This window comes from Littorina saxatilis, unplaced genomic scaffold (genome assembly GCF_037325665.1).
Source record: "Littorina saxatilis isolate snail1 unplaced genomic scaffold, US_GU_Lsax_2.0 scaffold_1372, whole genome shotgun sequence".
NCBI classification, from domain to species: Eukaryota; Metazoa; Mollusca; class Gastropoda; order Littorinimorpha; family Littorinidae; genus Littorina; species Littorina saxatilis.
In genome coordinates, this window is record NW_027129141.1 from 12,501 (window position 1) to 30,846 (window position 18,346).

The 18,346-nt window shown below is 42.8% G+C and overlaps 2 protein-coding genes across 2 annotated transcripts in view; both read left to right on the forward strand.

Moving 5' to 3' along the window:
• The window catches only part of LOC138957422 (uncharacterized), a 10,161-nt gene extending 1,555 nt beyond the window's left edge, over positions 1-8,606 (forward strand). Inside the window, exons 2-6 of the mRNA XM_070328538.1 lie at positions 944-1,086; positions 1,474-1,684; positions 1,931-2,076; positions 2,372-2,735; positions 8,569-8,606. Coding sequence (XP_070184639.1) covers positions 944-1,086; positions 1,474-1,684; positions 1,931-2,076; positions 2,372-2,735; positions 8,569-8,606 — 902 coding nt within the window. The remainder of the gene's footprint in view (positions 1-943; positions 1,087-1,473; positions 1,685-1,930; positions 2,077-2,371; positions 2,736-8,568) is intronic.
• A 3,379-nt stretch (positions 8,607-11,985) lies between these two features.
• LOC138957424 (uncharacterized) lies at positions 11,986-15,157 on the forward strand. Its single transcript, XM_070328539.1, has 3 exons — positions 11,986-13,301; positions 13,768-13,983; positions 14,860-15,157. The coding sequence occupies exons 1-3, from the start codon at positions 13,099-13,101 to the stop codon at positions 15,047-15,049; spliced, it is 609 nt and encodes a 202-aa protein (XP_070184640.1). The 5' UTR covers positions 11,986-13,098; the 3' UTR covers positions 15,050-15,157.
• Positions 15,158-18,346: the final 3,189 nt, after the last annotated feature.

The following is an 18,346-nucleotide window of genomic DNA, read 5'->3' on the forward strand; positions in this document are numbered from 1 at the left end:
GGTTTTTTCCCTTTGACGGGGGTGTTTTTTTCCTACCTCGTAGGAATTTCTTGTTGTGTTCGCCTGCTCGCGGGCTGGCTGTGTTTTTGCGAAGTGCAAGCGCTCGCACAGCGGTCTTCATTGCGCCGTACTCAAAAAATCTAGAGAGACTGTATCCTAGCTGGATAAAAGGAATCATATCTCCGTTAACCCAAATATCTTTCACCGTATCTAAGTGTGCTTCTATCCATTTTTTTAAAATATAAACTTTTATCTTTATAAATCACATTTATATTGTTCCATAAACACTGATCACCAAAGCAATCATCTCTCTCATAAATCAATGCTTTATTATGGATCCATTTTAAAAGAACTTCTTTCCAAAAGTGTGATCGAATGCATTCAATACCTTGGAAAAGTTTTAGTGGTGTTGTGGCTTTAAAACAAAGTAAATGTCTTCCCAATACCTGCTAAAGACCTAATGGAATCGTTGTCCACGGTTCATGTTTTCGTTGTTGAAGTTTTGCTGTCCATGTGAGTTAAAAAGTAGACTGCATATCGTGGACGTTTATCATGGTAATACCACCTTCTTCCACCACATTACACAATACATTTCGTTTAACTTTTCCAAAGGCTTTTGTATTTGAATATTTCCTTTTCCAGAGAAACCTTAACAAAATATTATTCAACTTATCGAGAACTTTAACAAGGGCAAGAAGCGCCTGCATAGCGTAAACAAATTGTGAAATTAAGAAGGACTTAATAATACACAATTTGCCGCTTATACTTAAATTCCTTCTTGACCATCTGCCAATGATTTGTCCCCCCAAAAAAAAGAAACACACACACACACACACACACACACACACACACACACACTGACACACACACACACACACACACACAAAAACCCACTGTTAAATGTCAGTCATGTTGTGTCAGCGTTCCTCGCTTTGTGTTGCAGTGCTTCAGGCCTACAGATGGTCCTCCACACTAGAAGACAACGCGCATGTCAGCGCATGCGTGGACGGCAACGTGTCTTTTCCGTGGTCCATGGTAACGGAGGGAAAGGAAGAAAAGATACTGGACATTGACTGGTTGTTTCAAGTGAGTTCACGACTTTTTCTTGAGAAATGTAACATACATTATAAGATTCCTTTTTAATCTCAAATGTGGTCAAGCAAACATTGCAAAATGCAACAATACTCTAACTCAGCTACAAGTATAACCTAATATTTATCTTTATGTCATATTGAAGATCGAATAATATCTTAATTGAAAATATTGCTGTGAAACGAAGTTGCACACAAGGCAAAATATTTTTTTTAAACAAACAACGACTACAACAAAACTCATAGGAATTGAGTAGTAGGTGTGTGTGTAAGTAAGTAAGCGATGTTATCAAAGAACAAGCACACTAACAGTTCATTTTCAGAACACACAGACTGTCCTAGTACCAGACATAACAGTATGTTCATCATTCTTATCCCACAGGCACCCGGGAAAGGAAACGTGTCCTTTGCCACCTACGTGGACGGCAACTTCCTGACCAACAAAGATCGCTTCACCTTCATCCCTAACGCTGGACTCTTCCTGCAAGGCGCGCAGTCACATGACGCTGGCCGTTATTACGTCATAGTCAGTCTGCACGACCCCAAGTGCCGTCTGACGTCAGCACAGAGGATGGTGACGTTAACAGTGGCAGGTATAGTACAGACCATGATTTCATTTTATGATTTGTGACAAGGCCAAAATACTGCAAAACAAGCGATACTGTAGAGAAAACCCATACTTTCGCTCCAAGAGAAATAGAAAGAGTCCAGAGGATGACATGATGAATATTTCGCAAAACATAAAGAGAGAAAAATTTTAAAACAGTAATAGACATACAAGTGCTGGAGTATTGCATCAATCGAATGGTCACGACACTGCACTTTTTTTTTTTCTCAAGATAGACCACCAGCCACACAGGACGACGCCCTCCACGTCACGCTCCGTGACGCAGTACGAGATGACGTCACAAAGGACTGGACTCTGCAGATACACTGTGGTCTGTTTGTGGACTTTGGTCATCCCCGTTCTGATGTCGCCTGGACGGTCAGTGTGTGTGTGAGTGTGTATGTGTGTGTGTGTGTGTGTGTGTGTGTGTATGTGTGTGTGTATGTGTGTGTGTGTGTGTGTGTGTGTGTGTGTGTGTGTGTGAGTGTGTGTGTGTGTGTGTGTGTGTGTATGTGGCATCTTTAAGCAAACTATGTATTCAATGTTTTTGACGAAGAAAACTAACACACACAAAATAATATGGATCATGATCATATATAAAAACAATATTCTGAATTTATTTGCTTTCTTTATGTTAGCTGCGTTTGGACGAATGTCTCTTTTTGTCTGACAGACGCCATCTGGTGAGGTGAGGAACAGCAGCTACCAGGACAATGGCACGTTTGTCCTGTCTGTGTCCAGCCCTGTCCAGGGAGGTAACTATTCCTGTCAACTGGCCCCCTCCGCCCCCGCTGCCCACTGTCTGCCCGCTACCTCCCCGCTGAACGCTGCAGCTCAGCTCTACGTGGACGACATGGACGTCAGGTTGTCGCTCTTGGAGGCCCGCCAGAGGGAGCTTATATCCCTGCATCAAGACCTGAAGGATGATTTTTTCAAACAGCTGACTGCGGAACTGACCAATTTGACGTCACAGATGTCCGGACTGAATGAGAAGATGGACTACTTTCTTCACAATCCCAAGGAACTGATAAAGAAACGTGAGTACCCGAAAACATGCATTAAGGCAAGCGCCCATTCTGTTACATCTGAAATCCTACCCCGAGGGGTCACTGCTTCAATATAATCCCCGAACTCGGCGTCTCTATCTATACGCGCTATGTTCCGAAACCACGTTCTAGAAATTCATGGAGAAGGTCCCGGGACGCACTTTACCTAAAATGAGCGGGTCCCGGGACCCAGTAAATTTCTGTTATTACACACACACACACACACACACACACACACACACACACACACACACACACATTCACACACACACGGAGGTGGTTATAAGGGTACCTTGGCATTTGTGTGCAGAATTTGTGTGTAAAAGTCGCACACAACTACCTAAGGTCGGACCCAAACTTCTACAAAGTCACACACAAACACCAATAGTTAGTACATTGGGCAAGAGTTCACACCCAAATGCCAACGGTTCCCACCCAAACTACTAACAATTATACAAGGGCAGGTAACTCGTGTTTTCTTACTGTCAGTAGCAAGACATACTATATCATGAGTTATCTCTCTTGGAAATTATAATGAATTTATTCAAGTACACTGCTTAGTCCATAATGACCGTTTTTAAACTGCCACAACTTTTTTATTTTTCATCGGAACAAGATTGTTCTTATATCAAATTATTCAGAAGAGTATGTAGATTACATCTATGCAATTTAAATACAATAATTACAATATTTAAAGAGAATTATACTTAAAAGGGACTGAAAATTAGTTCAGTATTTTGGGCAGCCCTCTCAGCAAAGGCAAACTCGCAACTTTGGAGTGCACCAGACCCAACCTAGTAAACATTAATTTTTTTGAGAATATTTTTGAGGGGGGAGCAGACTGGAGAACCCGGAGTAAAGCCCCGAAATGTGGCCTGAGTCGAAACAGAAGTTGTATTATTATCTCTCTTTCTTTCCCTTAGTGGGGACAAGCAGCGAAGTCTGTTAGCGCATTGCGCTGGTTCGAATCCCGGATTGGGGAGGCAATATTGGTTGCTCCATAACAGAAAACGGGTCCCTGGTGTCAATAAATTGTGACCAGCCGCCCCAAATACGCTCAGATTCGAGTGGGCGCTCCAAATTGTTCATTTCCCTCTCTGTATCTCTCTCCATCTCTTTGTGTATCTGTTTGAATGAAAATGAAATTTGGCTATTTATACCGGCCGCGCTTTATCTTATCATACCAAAGCAATTACCTCAAAGCGCCATGGTCTACAACCAAATACCTAATTTGATATAAGAACAATATTGTTCCTATGCAAAATAAAGAAGTTGTGGCAGTTTAAATACGGTCGTAATGGACTAAGCAGTGTACGGCGACCTTCTTGGCGCAGTGGTCGCGCCTTGGACTTGTATTCATACGGTTGCATGTTCGAACCCTGGTCGCCGCAAATTAATTTGGCCACGTGCTCTACCATCTTACATTGTTTAGTATGTATGATAGTTATTTGAGAGCTTAGAGTTAGAAAAAGTCCCCTAAGATCCTATAATTAGAGCTGGGGTTTATAGTCTCTTTAATAAATTCATTATAATTTCCAAGAGAGATAACTCAGGATATAGTATGTCTTACCTGCCCTTGTATAATTGTTAGTAGTTTGGGTGCGACCTGATAGGTATTTGTGTGTGAACTCTTGCCCAGTGTCCTAACTATTGGTGTTTGTGTGTGACTTTGTAGTAGTATGGGACCGACCTTAGGTAGGTGTGTCCTAACTATTGGTGTTTGTGTGTGACTTTGTAGTAGTTTGGGTCTGACTTTAGGTAGTTGTGTCCTAACTATTGGTGTTTGTGTGTGACTTTGTAGTAGTTTGGGTCCGACCTTAGGTAGTTGTGTCCTAACTATTGGTGTTTGTGTTTGACTTTGTAGTAGTTTGGGTCCGGCCTTAGGTAGTTGTGTGGGATTTTTACACATTCTATATTTATTATTCATTAGGTCACGATCAGATCACTAACATTCGTGTGATTTTGGTCATGATGTGACCCAAAGTGGTTGGCGGGACCCAAAAAAACAATACATTTGATTTGACTAACATTCGCAGCTTTGGTCAGGTTAAAAAGAGACCTGCCTGCGCCAGTGTGTTGCATAACCCACTGTGGACCGAAGTCAAGGACTGGGTGGCCGAGTGGTAACGCACTTGCGCTCGGAAGCGAGAGGTTGCGAGTTCGACCCTGGGTCAGGGCGTTAACAATTTTCTCCCCCCCTTTCCTAACCTAGGTGGTGGGTTCAAGTGCTAGTCTTTCGGGTGAGACGAAAAACCGAGTTCCCTTCGTGTACACTACATTGGGGTGTGCACGTTAAAGATCCCACGATTGACAAAAGGGTCTTTCCTGGCAAAATTGTATAGGCATAGATAAAAATGTCCACCAAAATACCCGTGTGACTTGGAATAATAGGCCGTGAAAAGTAGGATATGCGCCGAAATGGCTGCGATCTGCTAGCCGATGTGAATGCGTGATGTATTGTGTAAAAAAAATTCCATCTCACACGGCATAAATAAATCCCTGCGCCTTGAATATGTGCGCGATATAAATTGCATAAACAATTTTTTTTTTAAATATAAAAAAAATCCCTGCGCTTAGAACTGTACCCACGGAATACGCGCGATATTACCCAATATTGACGGACTGTGTGATGATATCTTCTGCTATGGTCTGTTTTGACAGTGATATCAAAATCGAGACCGGAGGTCGAAGATATCATCACACAGTCTGTCAATGTTAGATATATTGCTAATTCTTTGGACATTTTGTATTTACTTGCCTAGGGCGGGGATATAGCTCAGTTGGTAGCGCGCTGGATTTGTATTCAGTTGGCCGCTGTCAGCGTGAGTTCGATCCCAGGTTCGGCGGAAATTTATTTCAGAGTCAACTTTGTGTGCAGACTCTCTTCGGTGTCCGAACCCTCCCCCCGTGTACACTACATTGGGTGTGCACGTTAAAGATCCCACGATTGACAAAAGGGTCTTTCCTGGCAAAATTGCTTAGGCACAGTTAATAATTGTCTACCTATACCCGTGTGACTTGGAATAATAGGCCGTGAAAGGTAAATATGCGCCGAAATGGCTGCAATTACTGGCCGTATAAAATTTCATCTCACACGGCATCACTGCAGAGCGCCTAGAACTGTACCCACGGAATATGCGCGATATAAGCGTCATTGATTGATTGATTGATTAAAGAAATTACAAAAGTATTTGTCTCAGTTTTGGCTGTTCCATATCCCTCCCTCTGATTATTATTTCTTTTTGTTCTCTCTTTTCTTGTACTTTGATTGATTGATTGATTGACTTTTCAGTATTTCAAAATGGCTTTTCTTTCAAAAAGTCTTTAGTCACTTGATCAACTAAATTCTGGGATCATTACATTTTCATATATACACAAAGAAAAAAGCCAAGCACCCCCCGAATGAATTTGTGATAATAATTGAGTCAAATTTGTTTTACCATTTTTTTTCTTCGTAATGACATACATGGGTTTCCATAATAAGGTTGGGAAGTTCACGCGTCAAGATTGTGTCGCCACTGCCTGTGAGAAGCACGTGCAGCATGCAACCCATGAATGTTAAAAAAGGCAGTATGCTCACGCTGCAAATTTCTGTATTTAACACTGGGCGACGACAATTTGCAAACATTCTCTGTGAACATGGCGAGAAGACGATTATCAGAGGCGATCCGATGGCAGATTATAGGAATGCATGCTACAGGAGCATCCTTCAAAGCGATTGGTCGTCAACTTGGCTACCACTACACAGTCATCAGCCGTTTGGTACGCAAACATCGTCAGACTGGTGCTGTGAAGGACCGTCCACAGTCAGGGCGACCCCGTGTGACGTCAGAACGTGAAGACCGAGCTTTTCTCCGAATAATTCGGCGTGAGCCATTTTCAACGAGTACCGTCCTGAAACGAGCATGGCTTCCAAATCGACATCTGTCAACCAGGACCGTACGAAACCGCTTGAAAGCTGCAGGAATGGCAGCCCGAAGAGTCATTAAGCGTCCCCGACTGACAGATGACCACAAGAGAAGACGCTTGGCATGGTGTCTGGCACGGCAAAGATGGAACCTGAGAACGTGGAGGAGGATCCACTGGTCGGACGAAAGCAGATTCCTTCTCCATGTCACTGACGGCCGACTGAGGGTATGGAGGCACAGGAACACGGCCTATACACCCAGGAACATCAGACAAACTGTTCCATTCGGTGGCGGGTCAGTCATGGTTTGGGGTTGCATTTCCCATGACTGCAAGCTAGAACTTGTCACCGTACGTGGCAACCTCACGGGTGATCAGTATATGCGACATGTCCTGGAACCTGTTGTCGTTACTCATTTTGACAACCACCCACTTGCCACAAGACCCGTGTACATGGATGATAACGCCAGGCCTCATCGATCCAGGGCAGTAGTGGACTACCTCCAGAACAACGCTGTAACAACACTCCCATGGCCGGCAATGAGTCCAGATCTTAATCCGCTGGAGCATGTTTGGGACATCCTGGGGCGTCGTATACAAGCTCTGCAGCCTCCTGTGCAGACATTACGTGAATTGGAGGCAGCTTTGCATCGTGAGTGGTTGCAAGTGACCCGTGAACAGATCCGACGTTTGACTGGAGGGATGAGACGCAGGGTTGACGCCGTCATCCGGGCACGCGGGGGTTTCACTCGATATTGAACTTTTGAATCGCGTATGCCATCTGAGCACTCTCAATTACATTTTTTTTCATGACACATTTACCTAAACCTGTCTTTTTCAGCTTGCAGCTCCATACTTATCAGGGGTACTGTTTTAGGGTTAAAACGTCACTTTTTGGCAAGGTACCAAATCACGATTAAAACCAATCAAAACTGGAGTTTTCTTGTGTGATGTTATTTCCAAAGAGTTGCTCTTGTCGATAACATTTGTCAAACCGAGCTCCTGAACTTACTGTTTCCATACCAGAACTTTAAAAATCAGTCATTGCGAAATTGAAGGGGGGTGCTTGGCTTTTTTCTTTGTGTATATATTTGTTTGTTTTTAAATTTAGGTGTTTTTGCTTTTGAAGTGGGGAAGCAATAAAGGAAATGTCGTCGATATCACTTTTGCACTGAGCTCAGTTTTGCCCAATTGACCAATGGAAATCCACGTAACATATGAAATAGCAATATCAATCAATCAATCAATCAATGACGCTTATATCGCGCATATTCCGTGGGTACAGTTCTAGGCGCTCTGCAGTAATGCCGTGTGAGATGAAATTTTATACGGCCAGTAATTGCAGCCATTTCGGCGCATATTTACCTTTCACGGCCTATTATTCCAAGTCACACGGGTATAGGTAGACAATTATTAACCGGCTGTGCCTAAGCAATTTTGCCAGGAAAGACCCTTTTGTCAATCGTGGGATCTTTAACGTGCACACCCAATGTAGTGTACACGGGGGGTGGGGGGGGGGGGGGTTGGACACCGAAGAGAGTCTGCACACAAAGTTGACTCTGAAATAAATTTCCGCCGAACCTGGGATCGAACTCACGCTAACAGCGGCCAACTGAATACAAATCCAGCGCGCTACCAACTGAGCTATATCCCCGCCCCAATATAGGCCTCATATTGATTGATTGATTGATGTGACCGAGACACGGCGCCGGCAGCGTAGGTCACGATCAGGTCACTAACATTCGTAACCTTGGTTAGGTGAAAAAGAGGCCTGTCTGCACCTTTGTGTTGCATAACCCGCCGTGGACCGAAAAGGTAATGTGACCGACCACCAGCGCCAGCAGTATAGGTCACGATCAGGTCAGGTGGACTGCATCACTGGATGCAATTTATAACTGCTTCTGAAATATGCTCCCAGAAAATAAGGATCAGTACTTTGAAGCTCCATATCTCTGAAACTACAAATAATGAAATTGTTTAACTGGCTATATAATTATGCTCGGAAAGGCCATTCTTCTACTTTTTCTTTTTCTGCGTTCTCCCCGTACCTAGGAGAAAAACGCGTATGTGACCGCTTTTAAGTTCCCACCACATTGGGGGTCACATTCCGTCTTCGGGGAGGATGAGTACTTTGGTACGTGTGTTTGTGTAGCCGGCATTCACCCGTCAATATTTTAATAGCATCATGCTTTAACCCATTTCTTTCTAGGGAGATTTTTTCTAAGGGCTTACAAAAATAAGATATTTTATTATCAGATCAGCTTGTAAAGGAGATACTATTTAAACAAAAAAAAAAGAAGTCGAATGCGTGGTGACAACTGCCGCTCCGACTGAGGGGGGATTTACTAAAAAGAAAGGAAGGGGGTGGGGGGGGGAGGTGTTCGGGAAGAGGTCGAGGGCAAAGGGATACAGAGCCGATACGATTACGATGTTGAGGGAGGGGGGGGGCAGCAAATATGTGCATGCACGTGGTGGTCAGTAACATTTTTCACACAACTTGCCGTTTGCTTTTAATCCTACTTACATATGTTCATTTCTCTTGTGTTATTTTATTTCTGTCAGAAGAAAAGGGATGAATGAAAGACATGACCGGCTGGATAAAATATATCTGAGTGAAACGTTACTTCTTCAAGAGTCCGTCTTTGATTTCTTTTTTCTCTTATTTTTAACAATTTAGATTGATTTTATTTATGTCAATTTCTCGCGAAAACATTGTTTTCAATGCTGACTGGTGCGTGGTGTCTTGGTGCGTGGTTCGAACATGACTGTGGTGTCCAGCTCAAGTCGTGTCTTCCGCGTGTGATGTTTGAAGTGGGCCTATTTGGACGAAGCTAAGTAGATGGGGAGTACGAACATCAGCAGATTCCACGATTTTATGATCCTACCGGGGATAAGAGACAGAGACTGTCAAGTGCTCTTACATGAACCAGTCTGTCCGATCGAGTCAAGGTGTGATTTTTGCGTTCTACTTACACGCCTGTATTCTCAGCTCACAACTCCTCGCAAAACATCTCAAAGAAAAGTGACATTGCATGAGTCGGAAAGATAATAGGAAAGATTTAGACCTCAGAATAGGGTCAATTAGAGACGATAAACCAAAGCACAAAGAATACTACACAGCATTACGTGGTTTTTTTGCACGCGATCTGTTTCTCGTAAGGCACGCAATAAGGACGCCTGTTAACCCGTGATTTGTAAAAATTTAAACAAAAAATGTAATTCTTTTTTCATGTCTTTCTTGTCCCATCGCTGAGAAATTCGGATCGCTTCCTCCCAGTGGAAAGCTAGCAAGCGATGGGACAAGAAATACATACACAAAAATATATATAATAGATCCCTTGACTTTGGGGTAGCACGACTAGGTTGCTGCTAGCTTTCCACTGGGAGGAAGTGACCCTAATTTCCCAGCGATGGGACAATCTATAAATGAAAAACAAATCTGAAAAAAATCTTATAGATCCCTTGACTTTCGGGGTAGCGCGACTCTGTAGTTGCTGCTAGCTTTCCATTGGGAGGAAGCGACCCGAATTTCCCAGCAATGGAACAATCTAGTAATGAAAAAAAATAATCTAATATATCCCTTGACTTGGGGATAGTGCGACTCTGTTGCTGCTAGCTTTCCATTGGGTGGAAGCGACCCGACTTTCGCAGCGTTCGGGCAATCTAGTAATGAAAAAAAAAATCAAAAAAAATCCAATAGATCCCTTGACTTAAGGGTAGCGCGACTCTGTTGCTGCTAGCTTTTTATTGGGAAGAAGCGACCCGAATCTTCCAGCGATGAGACAATCTAGAAATCTAATAGATCCCTTGACTTGGGATGTTAAGCTACTGGGATTGGGGCGAAATGGGATAACGGCGATCCGGCCAAAATGGGATGTGGAGCTAATGGTACATGACATGGTGGTAAAATGACACTTGGCCTGAGAAATGTCGCCAAAATGCGATGGGGGCGAATTGGGATAACGGCGAAACGGGACTAATAGATCCCTTGACTTTGGGGTAGTGCGACTCTGTCACTGCTAGCTTTCCACTGGGAGGAAGCGACCGGAATTTCCCAATGATGGGACATCCTAGTAATGAAGAAAAAAACCAATCTTAAAATTAACAGAGTCGCAATACCCCTAAAGTCAAGGGGTTTCGTTTTTGTCCCTTGACTTTGAGGATGACAAGAAAATATCGGGCGCAAAAACGTGATTTGTAAAAACATTTTTACAAATAGCGAGGCGCGCCCCGCGATTTGTAAAAATGTTTTTACAACTGGCGGGGCGCGCTCCGTGATTTGTAATTATTTTTTTTTACATTTTTACAAATCACGGGTTAACAACGGCTTATTGCTACACAAAGCATCTAGTGGGCAACGAATTCTGATTTTTTTAAGTTTTTTTGTGTGAGTAAGAATATTTTTTATGTGCACCCCAACCCCCTCCCCAAAGTTGATTTGGTACGATGAAAAGATAAGAAAATCTTCCAAGCCATTTGGTCGTTTCAATGACGTAAACTAGTTATAATTAAAAAAAAACTAAAACCCATGTGCCTACTTTTTTATGACGTGTAGAATAGACCTCCGAACCGCATATCTACACTATGTTGTATTCCAACCATCCCCTAACTTAATAGGTCTGGCACTGACAAACATATCTGACTGCCCAACCGACCATCGCGTGCGATCCAGAGCAACTGAATAATAGTGACTATCCACAATAGAACAATTTAATTCCAACCAAAATGGTACGGAACAGTTTCCTATCTATATGCGTTGGAAGGCGTCTGCATTTAGAGTAATGTTTGTCCCGGGCTAAAGTATTTTAATGTATATGCAGAACTCATTCTCGTCATATGGACATAATACAGTTAACTTGTTTTAGTTTGCCAAGTTGTACCTTGTATTCATATAAATTAACAATCCTTGTGTAAAAGAACAAACGGGTGTAGCTCGGTTGGTTTGACAGGAACACGGCGACAATAAACATTTCCAGCTGACGACGGTGGTCAACTCAACCGGACCAATGATGTGTGACCTATGAAGTAGGATCCTTTACAGTGAATTGCAATTGTTGTGTCTGCTGCTCTCTCATCATGTACTTGAAAGCCCTTTACATCAGTCTTTCATGACAAACCTTGCTTTAACAATTGCCTCTTGAAAAAGCACTGATTTCAATTAGTAACATAGTGACAGCTTAGGGTAACCTTCGCCTACATTCTCTTGCTAAGTGTGTACAGAGAGGAAGAGAGAGAGAGAGAGAGAGAGAGAGAGAGAGAGAGAGAGAGAGAGAGAGAGAGAGAGAGAGAGAGAGAGAGAGAGAGAGAGAGAGTGAGATAGAGACTTAGACTTAGACTTAGAACATTTTATTGACATAAATGGTAAACATTTTAAGCCAAGGGCCTAATCTTACAACGTGCCCTTTACATTCACACTAACACATCCGCACGCATATAACCAACATAATATAATGAAATCATATAGGCATAACATGTAAATGTACAGTAAATAGGCATAAGCACCACGGCCACACGAAACACACAGTCTAATAAATATACGAAGTAAAACAATATGAATACTATATGCTATTAATATGTAATATGACGTGAATATAATTATATAGTAATATTAATATAGTATACATTAGACAGAACTGTAAGATTCACATAATTATGTCACCGTGGGTGTGTACTTACAGAGAACAGTTTAGATGTTTTTTTAAGGAAGATTTAAAGATATTTACAGATTTGCTAGTTTTAACATTCGAAGGAAGAGAGTTGCACCTTGACGGCCCAGCAAAGGAGAGAGAGAGAGAGAGAGAGAGAGAGAGAGAGAGAGAGAGAGAGAGAGAGAGAGAGAGAGAGAGAGAGAGAGAGAGAGAGAGCTCAGAACTCAGAACTCAGAACTTTATTACATAAGGATAAAGGTTTTAGGCTTAGCCTAATCTTCCAACCTGTCCTTGGAACATACTACAGAGAATAATTGTAAACGAAAGCAAAGACTGCGCACATACACACACACACACACACACACACACACACATCCACACACACACCCTCGTATACACACACACGCACACACAAGCTCACACACACTTACACACACACACACACACACACACACACACACACACACATGCACACATATACACACACACATGCTCGCGCGCGCGAGCGTGCGCTCGCTTACCTACACACATGCACATGCTATCATTTCATACCTAAAAGGAGCAGTATCTAATCAAAGTATTAAAGGTCAACCACATTGCTCGGTCAAAAAAATTCTGCTGAGAGAACATTACTAAATAGTACCAGATGCAAAATATTGGCAAGCAAAGTCCTTTGGTTTAATAGATATCGATCAATGAAAGTGGGTTTTCATACCTGCAATTAAGGGTAAGGGAAGTAAGAATCTAAAACGCAGCCATGGCTGATCTCCCCTCGCAGTGACGTCAGCAGCTGTATTGGCATGGCAGACCATGAAGAAAACAGTGAAACAAGCAGCGTTTCTTCACTGGAACTATCGTGCTACAGTAGTGATTTTGAGGTTTTGAATGAACACGATCTTCAACCATACCAGTTTGAACCTGAGCTGTCCGATGCTGAGGTTGAGGAAACACCCGACAGAGACGATTTTAGCGAGTCTCTCGATCGTTTGATGTCCACCAACTGGTAAGAAACTACCACTGATTCAGTGATTGTGAGACTCTTCCTCGTATATATTCCTATTATAGAATCGATTCTGGTAGAGCTTGTTTTGCAGTCAGTAATTTGTAAAGTTTGTGCGATGTCTTCTTTTACCCTTGATGCAATTCATGCATGCCAGAAAGTGATGCGCATTCCTGATTATAATTTTAGTCAAAACATCATCCTACTGAGCAGTCAGTATGCCCACTCAATCATTGCTAGTAGCAGTCCCCAAAACTAAAACTAGCCAAATCAGTACACGTATGAATATACCAATGTTCCAATGGAATAACAATTTATTATGGTTTTGTCTAGACATAATGGTCACTACCATTGGTTGTGAATTTGTCCATTTCAGTTGTTTTACTGCCTTAGTAGATCAATTTTTTTGTGTGAGTTTGTAGACTGCAGAGAATTTGAACTAAACTTGTATCAAATTTTGTGTGTGCAGGTGTCAGTGCGCAAACTGTGCAGGCATGGGCTCAATCCGAGAATGCCGCTGTTGTCAAGAAATTCCAGAAATGGAATCACTGACAGTAAGCACAGGGGTGGGCTGCATCACTGACCACCCTGGCTTCAGATCAGTGTGCTTGGACCACTATGTCTTGGAGACATGCTATCACTGGTACAACCAGCAGTATGGGAGGGCTATACAGGATGCTAATGAGTAAGTTATTTTTTTTTTAGAATTGTAATCATGATACTATAAATAGGTTTATGTCATAGATGTGCAAAAACAAATAACAATAAAATAAAAAAATGAAAATTAATTGTCAGATATTCATTTTTATTTCAAGACAATTCATTTATTCGCATGTGCTAATTCTGAGCAAAGCAATATGGGGAATGTTTTCAAGTATCCTGATTGTACACTTTGTGTACTGTGGACTGGGTGGCCGAGTGGTAACGCACTTGCGCTCGGAAGCGAGAGGTTGCGAGTTCGACCCTGGGTCAGGGCGTTAGCAATTTTCTCCCCCCCTTTCCTAACCTAGGTGGTGGGTGCTAGTCTTTCGGATGAGACGAAACGCCGAGGTCCCTTCGTGTACACTACATTGGGGTGTGCACGTTAAAGATCCCACCATTGACAAAAGGGTCTTGTGTGTGGCGCACGTTATATGTCTTTCGGATGAGATGAAAAACCGAGGTCCCTTTGTGTACACTACATTGGGGTGTGCACGTTAAAGATCCCACGATTGACAAAAGGGTCTTTCCTGGCAAAATTGTATCGGCATAGATAAAAATGTCCACCAAAATACCCGTGTGACTTGGAATAATAGGCCGTGAAAAGTAGGATATGCGCCGAAATGGCTGCGATCTGCTGGCCGATGTGAATGCGTGATGTATTGTGTACAAAAAATTCCATCTCACACGGCATAAATAAATCCCTGCGCCTTGAATATGTGCGCGATATAAATTGCATAAAATTTTTTTTTTTAAATCCCTGCGCTTAGAACTGTACCCACGGAATACGCGCGATATAAGCCTCATATTGATTGATTGATTGATACTGTCATTAATACTGTATGCTTGTTTTTCTTTCCAGGCAGTATCGGTATGTAGCTTACCGCATGCTTGTGCGGTGGGTCTGGAAATGGCTGGGAGAGACATCAGGGTCACCTTACCAGCTTGTGCGGTTGCAAGAATTAGAGAACAGTTTCCTAGTGCAGATGGGCAGTACGTGGGTTATAGGGACCCACGACCTCCCGATCACAGGGCGGACGCCTTACCACTAGGCCACCGTGCCGGTTTGTCTTATTAGTGCAGTAGACGAATTCTGGCATTGTAGAGTGACATACTGTGTCCGGTCAGCAAGATACGATTTAAAGAAGTCACAGACCGAATCGTTTCTCAAATAATAGTGAGCGAGAGAGAGAGAGAGAGAGAGAGAGAGAGAGAGAGAGAGAGAGAGAGAGAGAGAGAGAGAGAGAGAGAGAGAGAGAGAGAGAGAGAGAGACGGACGGAATGACGGGCGGGCGGGCAGGCTTACAGACAGACAGACAGATAGACAGACAGTCAGTCAGACAGACAGACAGACAGACAGACAGACAGACAGGAAAAGAGAGAGAAAGAGAGAGACACATACACACATACAGACGGACGGACGCGCAGACAGACAGACAGACAGACAGGCAGACAGACAGACAGACAGACAGACAGACAGACATATTGAATGACTGACTGAGAAGTGGCGGACGATGACAGAAACATAGACATATTTATACGGTGATATCAACACCATCATGGGTTGACTAACTCTGTAAGTATGCTTTGGTACAGATCTGGAAGAACATTTTATGAAAACAGTACCACTGGTACGCGTGATTATTGACACGTAGTGTTTTCTGTAACCGCTCTTTTCATTTTTGGTGCGTCGATGTATTTTCTCATTCATATTCGAGCATAATCATGTTCTCGGCTTTCAGTGTCAGTGAGTACTAAACGCAGGGGAGACCTAATTGGGTAATACTGTCATGTATTTTAAATTTCAACAATATCGGGAAGATTTAAGTCGGGAAAGTCGGGGGGGGGGGGGGGGGGGGTGTCAGAGAGATGATGACTATCAGAGACTTGCCAATTCAAGGATTTCATCCAAAATGTTGTCTAATCTTATCAAGCTGAGCTAAGTTATGTGAACACACAAACAAACCTTTAAGAAAGATTCACTCAAGCATAACATTCGATAAAAACATAAAACAACATGACATGCCAATAATCAAATACTAGATCATTAACATGGTAACCACAGGGTAATCAAAATCTATCACTTAACCTTATACAACTATGTACCTATGTTGCAACTGTTTTGACATGTGCAAGTTATCCATAGAGGTTGAATACAGCGAATGAAATTGTTTTGAGCGTTCCAGCGCCGTTAGTTTTCTGAAATGAATCAATCAATCAATATGAGGCTTATATAGCTATTCTGATGAACACGTGGGGGAATTCGGGGGCTGTGGTCTCTTCCGATCATCAAAGCATAATGCTACGGAAGTCGGCCATTTTTCTCAATATCCAAAAGCATATTGTCGATAACAAAGACGCATGGTTCCGGTTTACCCATCTGTACCACGGCGATGTTTCTATCGACAACAGCATACACTGACAACTTAAAAAGCTGTTTCAACAACTGTGTTGTGAAATCGAATGCACTTGGAGTCAGTTTTTCTTCCAAAGTCAGAAAGCGTGTAGCGGTGTGCATGCCTGCGCGAACATGATGCGCGTAAGAAGTTTGTCTGCTATCAAAACCTGAGATCAACGCATCGACGCAAAAAACTGTCATTTTGTAACTTTGGAACAACAACTCAAGGTCATAACAGCTATATAATCGCTATTGTGTTTTCAGCGTAGCAATAGGGTCCGATATTTAGACTCGAACAAGTATAATGCGACTCGTCTTCGACTCGTCGGCATTATACTTGTCTCGTCTAAATATCGGACCCTATTGCTACGCTGAAAACACAATAGGTGTTAATATCGCGCGTATTCCGTGGGTACAGTTCTAAGCGCAGGGATTTTTTATGCAATTTATATCGCGCACATATTCAAGGCGCAGGGATTTATTTATGCCGTGTGAGATGGAATTTGTTTTACACAATACATCACGCATTCACATCGGCCAGCAGATCGCAGCCATTTCGGCGCATATCATACTTTTCACGGCCTATTATTCCAAGTCACACGGGTATATTGTTTTTATCTATGCCTGTACAATTTTGCCAGAAAAGACCCTTTTGTCAATCGTGGGATCTTTAATGTGCACTCCCCAATGTAGTGTACACAAAGGGACCTCGGGTTTTCGTCTCATCCGAAAGACTAGCACTTGAACCCACCACCTAGGTTAGGAAAGGGGGGAGAAAATTGCTAACGCCCTGACCCAGGGTCGAACTCGCAACCTCTCGCTTCCGAGCGCAAGTGCGTTACCACTCGGCCACCCAGAAATGTATTGGTCCATGTTAGGCAGTGGTCCATATAAGGCAATCTTCGCTGACGACGGTACGGACATGTTTTTAGCGACCAAACTTTATTTGTTGCTCACCGGATGCTTCGTGTAGCTATAAGCCACCGGGGCGTCCTTATTGTGTGCCTTTACGAGAAACAGACCACGTGCAAAAAATACTCGTAATGCTGTGTTGTAGTATTCTTTGTGCTTTGGTTTATCGTATCTAATTAAAAGGACCCTATTCTGAGGTCTCAATTCTTTCCCACGATCTTCCCGACTCATGCGATGTCACTTTTCCTTTGAGAGTTTTTGCCACCATTTGGCGAGGAGTTGTGAGCTGAGAATACAAGCGTGTAGCCTAATTAAGTAGCACGCGAAAATCACACCTTGACTCGATCGGACCGACTGGTTCTTGTAAGAGCACTTGACAGTCTCCGCCTCGTACTCTCCATCTACTTAGCTTCGTCCAAATAGGCCCACTTCAAACATCACACGCGGAATTTAAAGCTAAGACAAATAACTTGAGCTGGACACCACATGTGGTACCACGCACTAAGACATTGCCAGCATTGAAAAAAATGTTTTCGCGAGAAATTCATGTAAATAAAATCAAGTTGAATTGTTAAAAAAAGAAGAAGACAAAATCGAAGTCGGACTCTGAAAGGAATAACGTTTTCACTCAGACATGTTTTATCCAGCCCGTCACGTCTTCATGCATGAAAAGCGATTTTCTTCTGACAGAAAAAAAACCCACAGAAAATAATACAAGGACAAGATGAACACATGTGTGAATAGGATTAAAAGCAAACGGCAAGTCGTGTGACGATTGTTACTGACCACCACGTGCATGCAAATATTTGCTGTCCCCCCTCCCCTCAACATCGTAATCGTATCGGCTCTGTCCCTTTTTGCCCTCCACTTCTCCCCGGACCACCCACCCCTCCCCCCCTCCCCCCCCCCCCCTCTCTCTCTATCTCCTCCTTTTCAGTAAATAGCAGTTGTCGCCACGCATCCGACTTTTTTGTAAGTATCTCCTTTGCAAAGCTGATCTGATAATAAAAATATCTTATTTTTGTAAGCAAACGACTAA

Excerpts from the sequence above, each read along its gene's own strand:
- LOC138957424 (XM_070328539.1), top strand. The coding sequence starts at position 13,099 with ATGGCAGACCATGAAGAAAACAGTGAAACAAGCAGCGTTTCTTCACTG. Across the intron at positions 13,302-13,767 it reads CGTTTGATGTCCACCAACTG|GTGTCAGTGCGCAAACTGTG; the intron begins GTAAGAAACTAC and ends TTGTGTGTGCAG. Across the intron at positions 13,984-14,859 it reads GCTATACAGGATGCTAATGA|GCAGTATCGGTATGTAGCTT; the intron begins GTAAGTTATTTT and ends TTTTCTTTCCAG.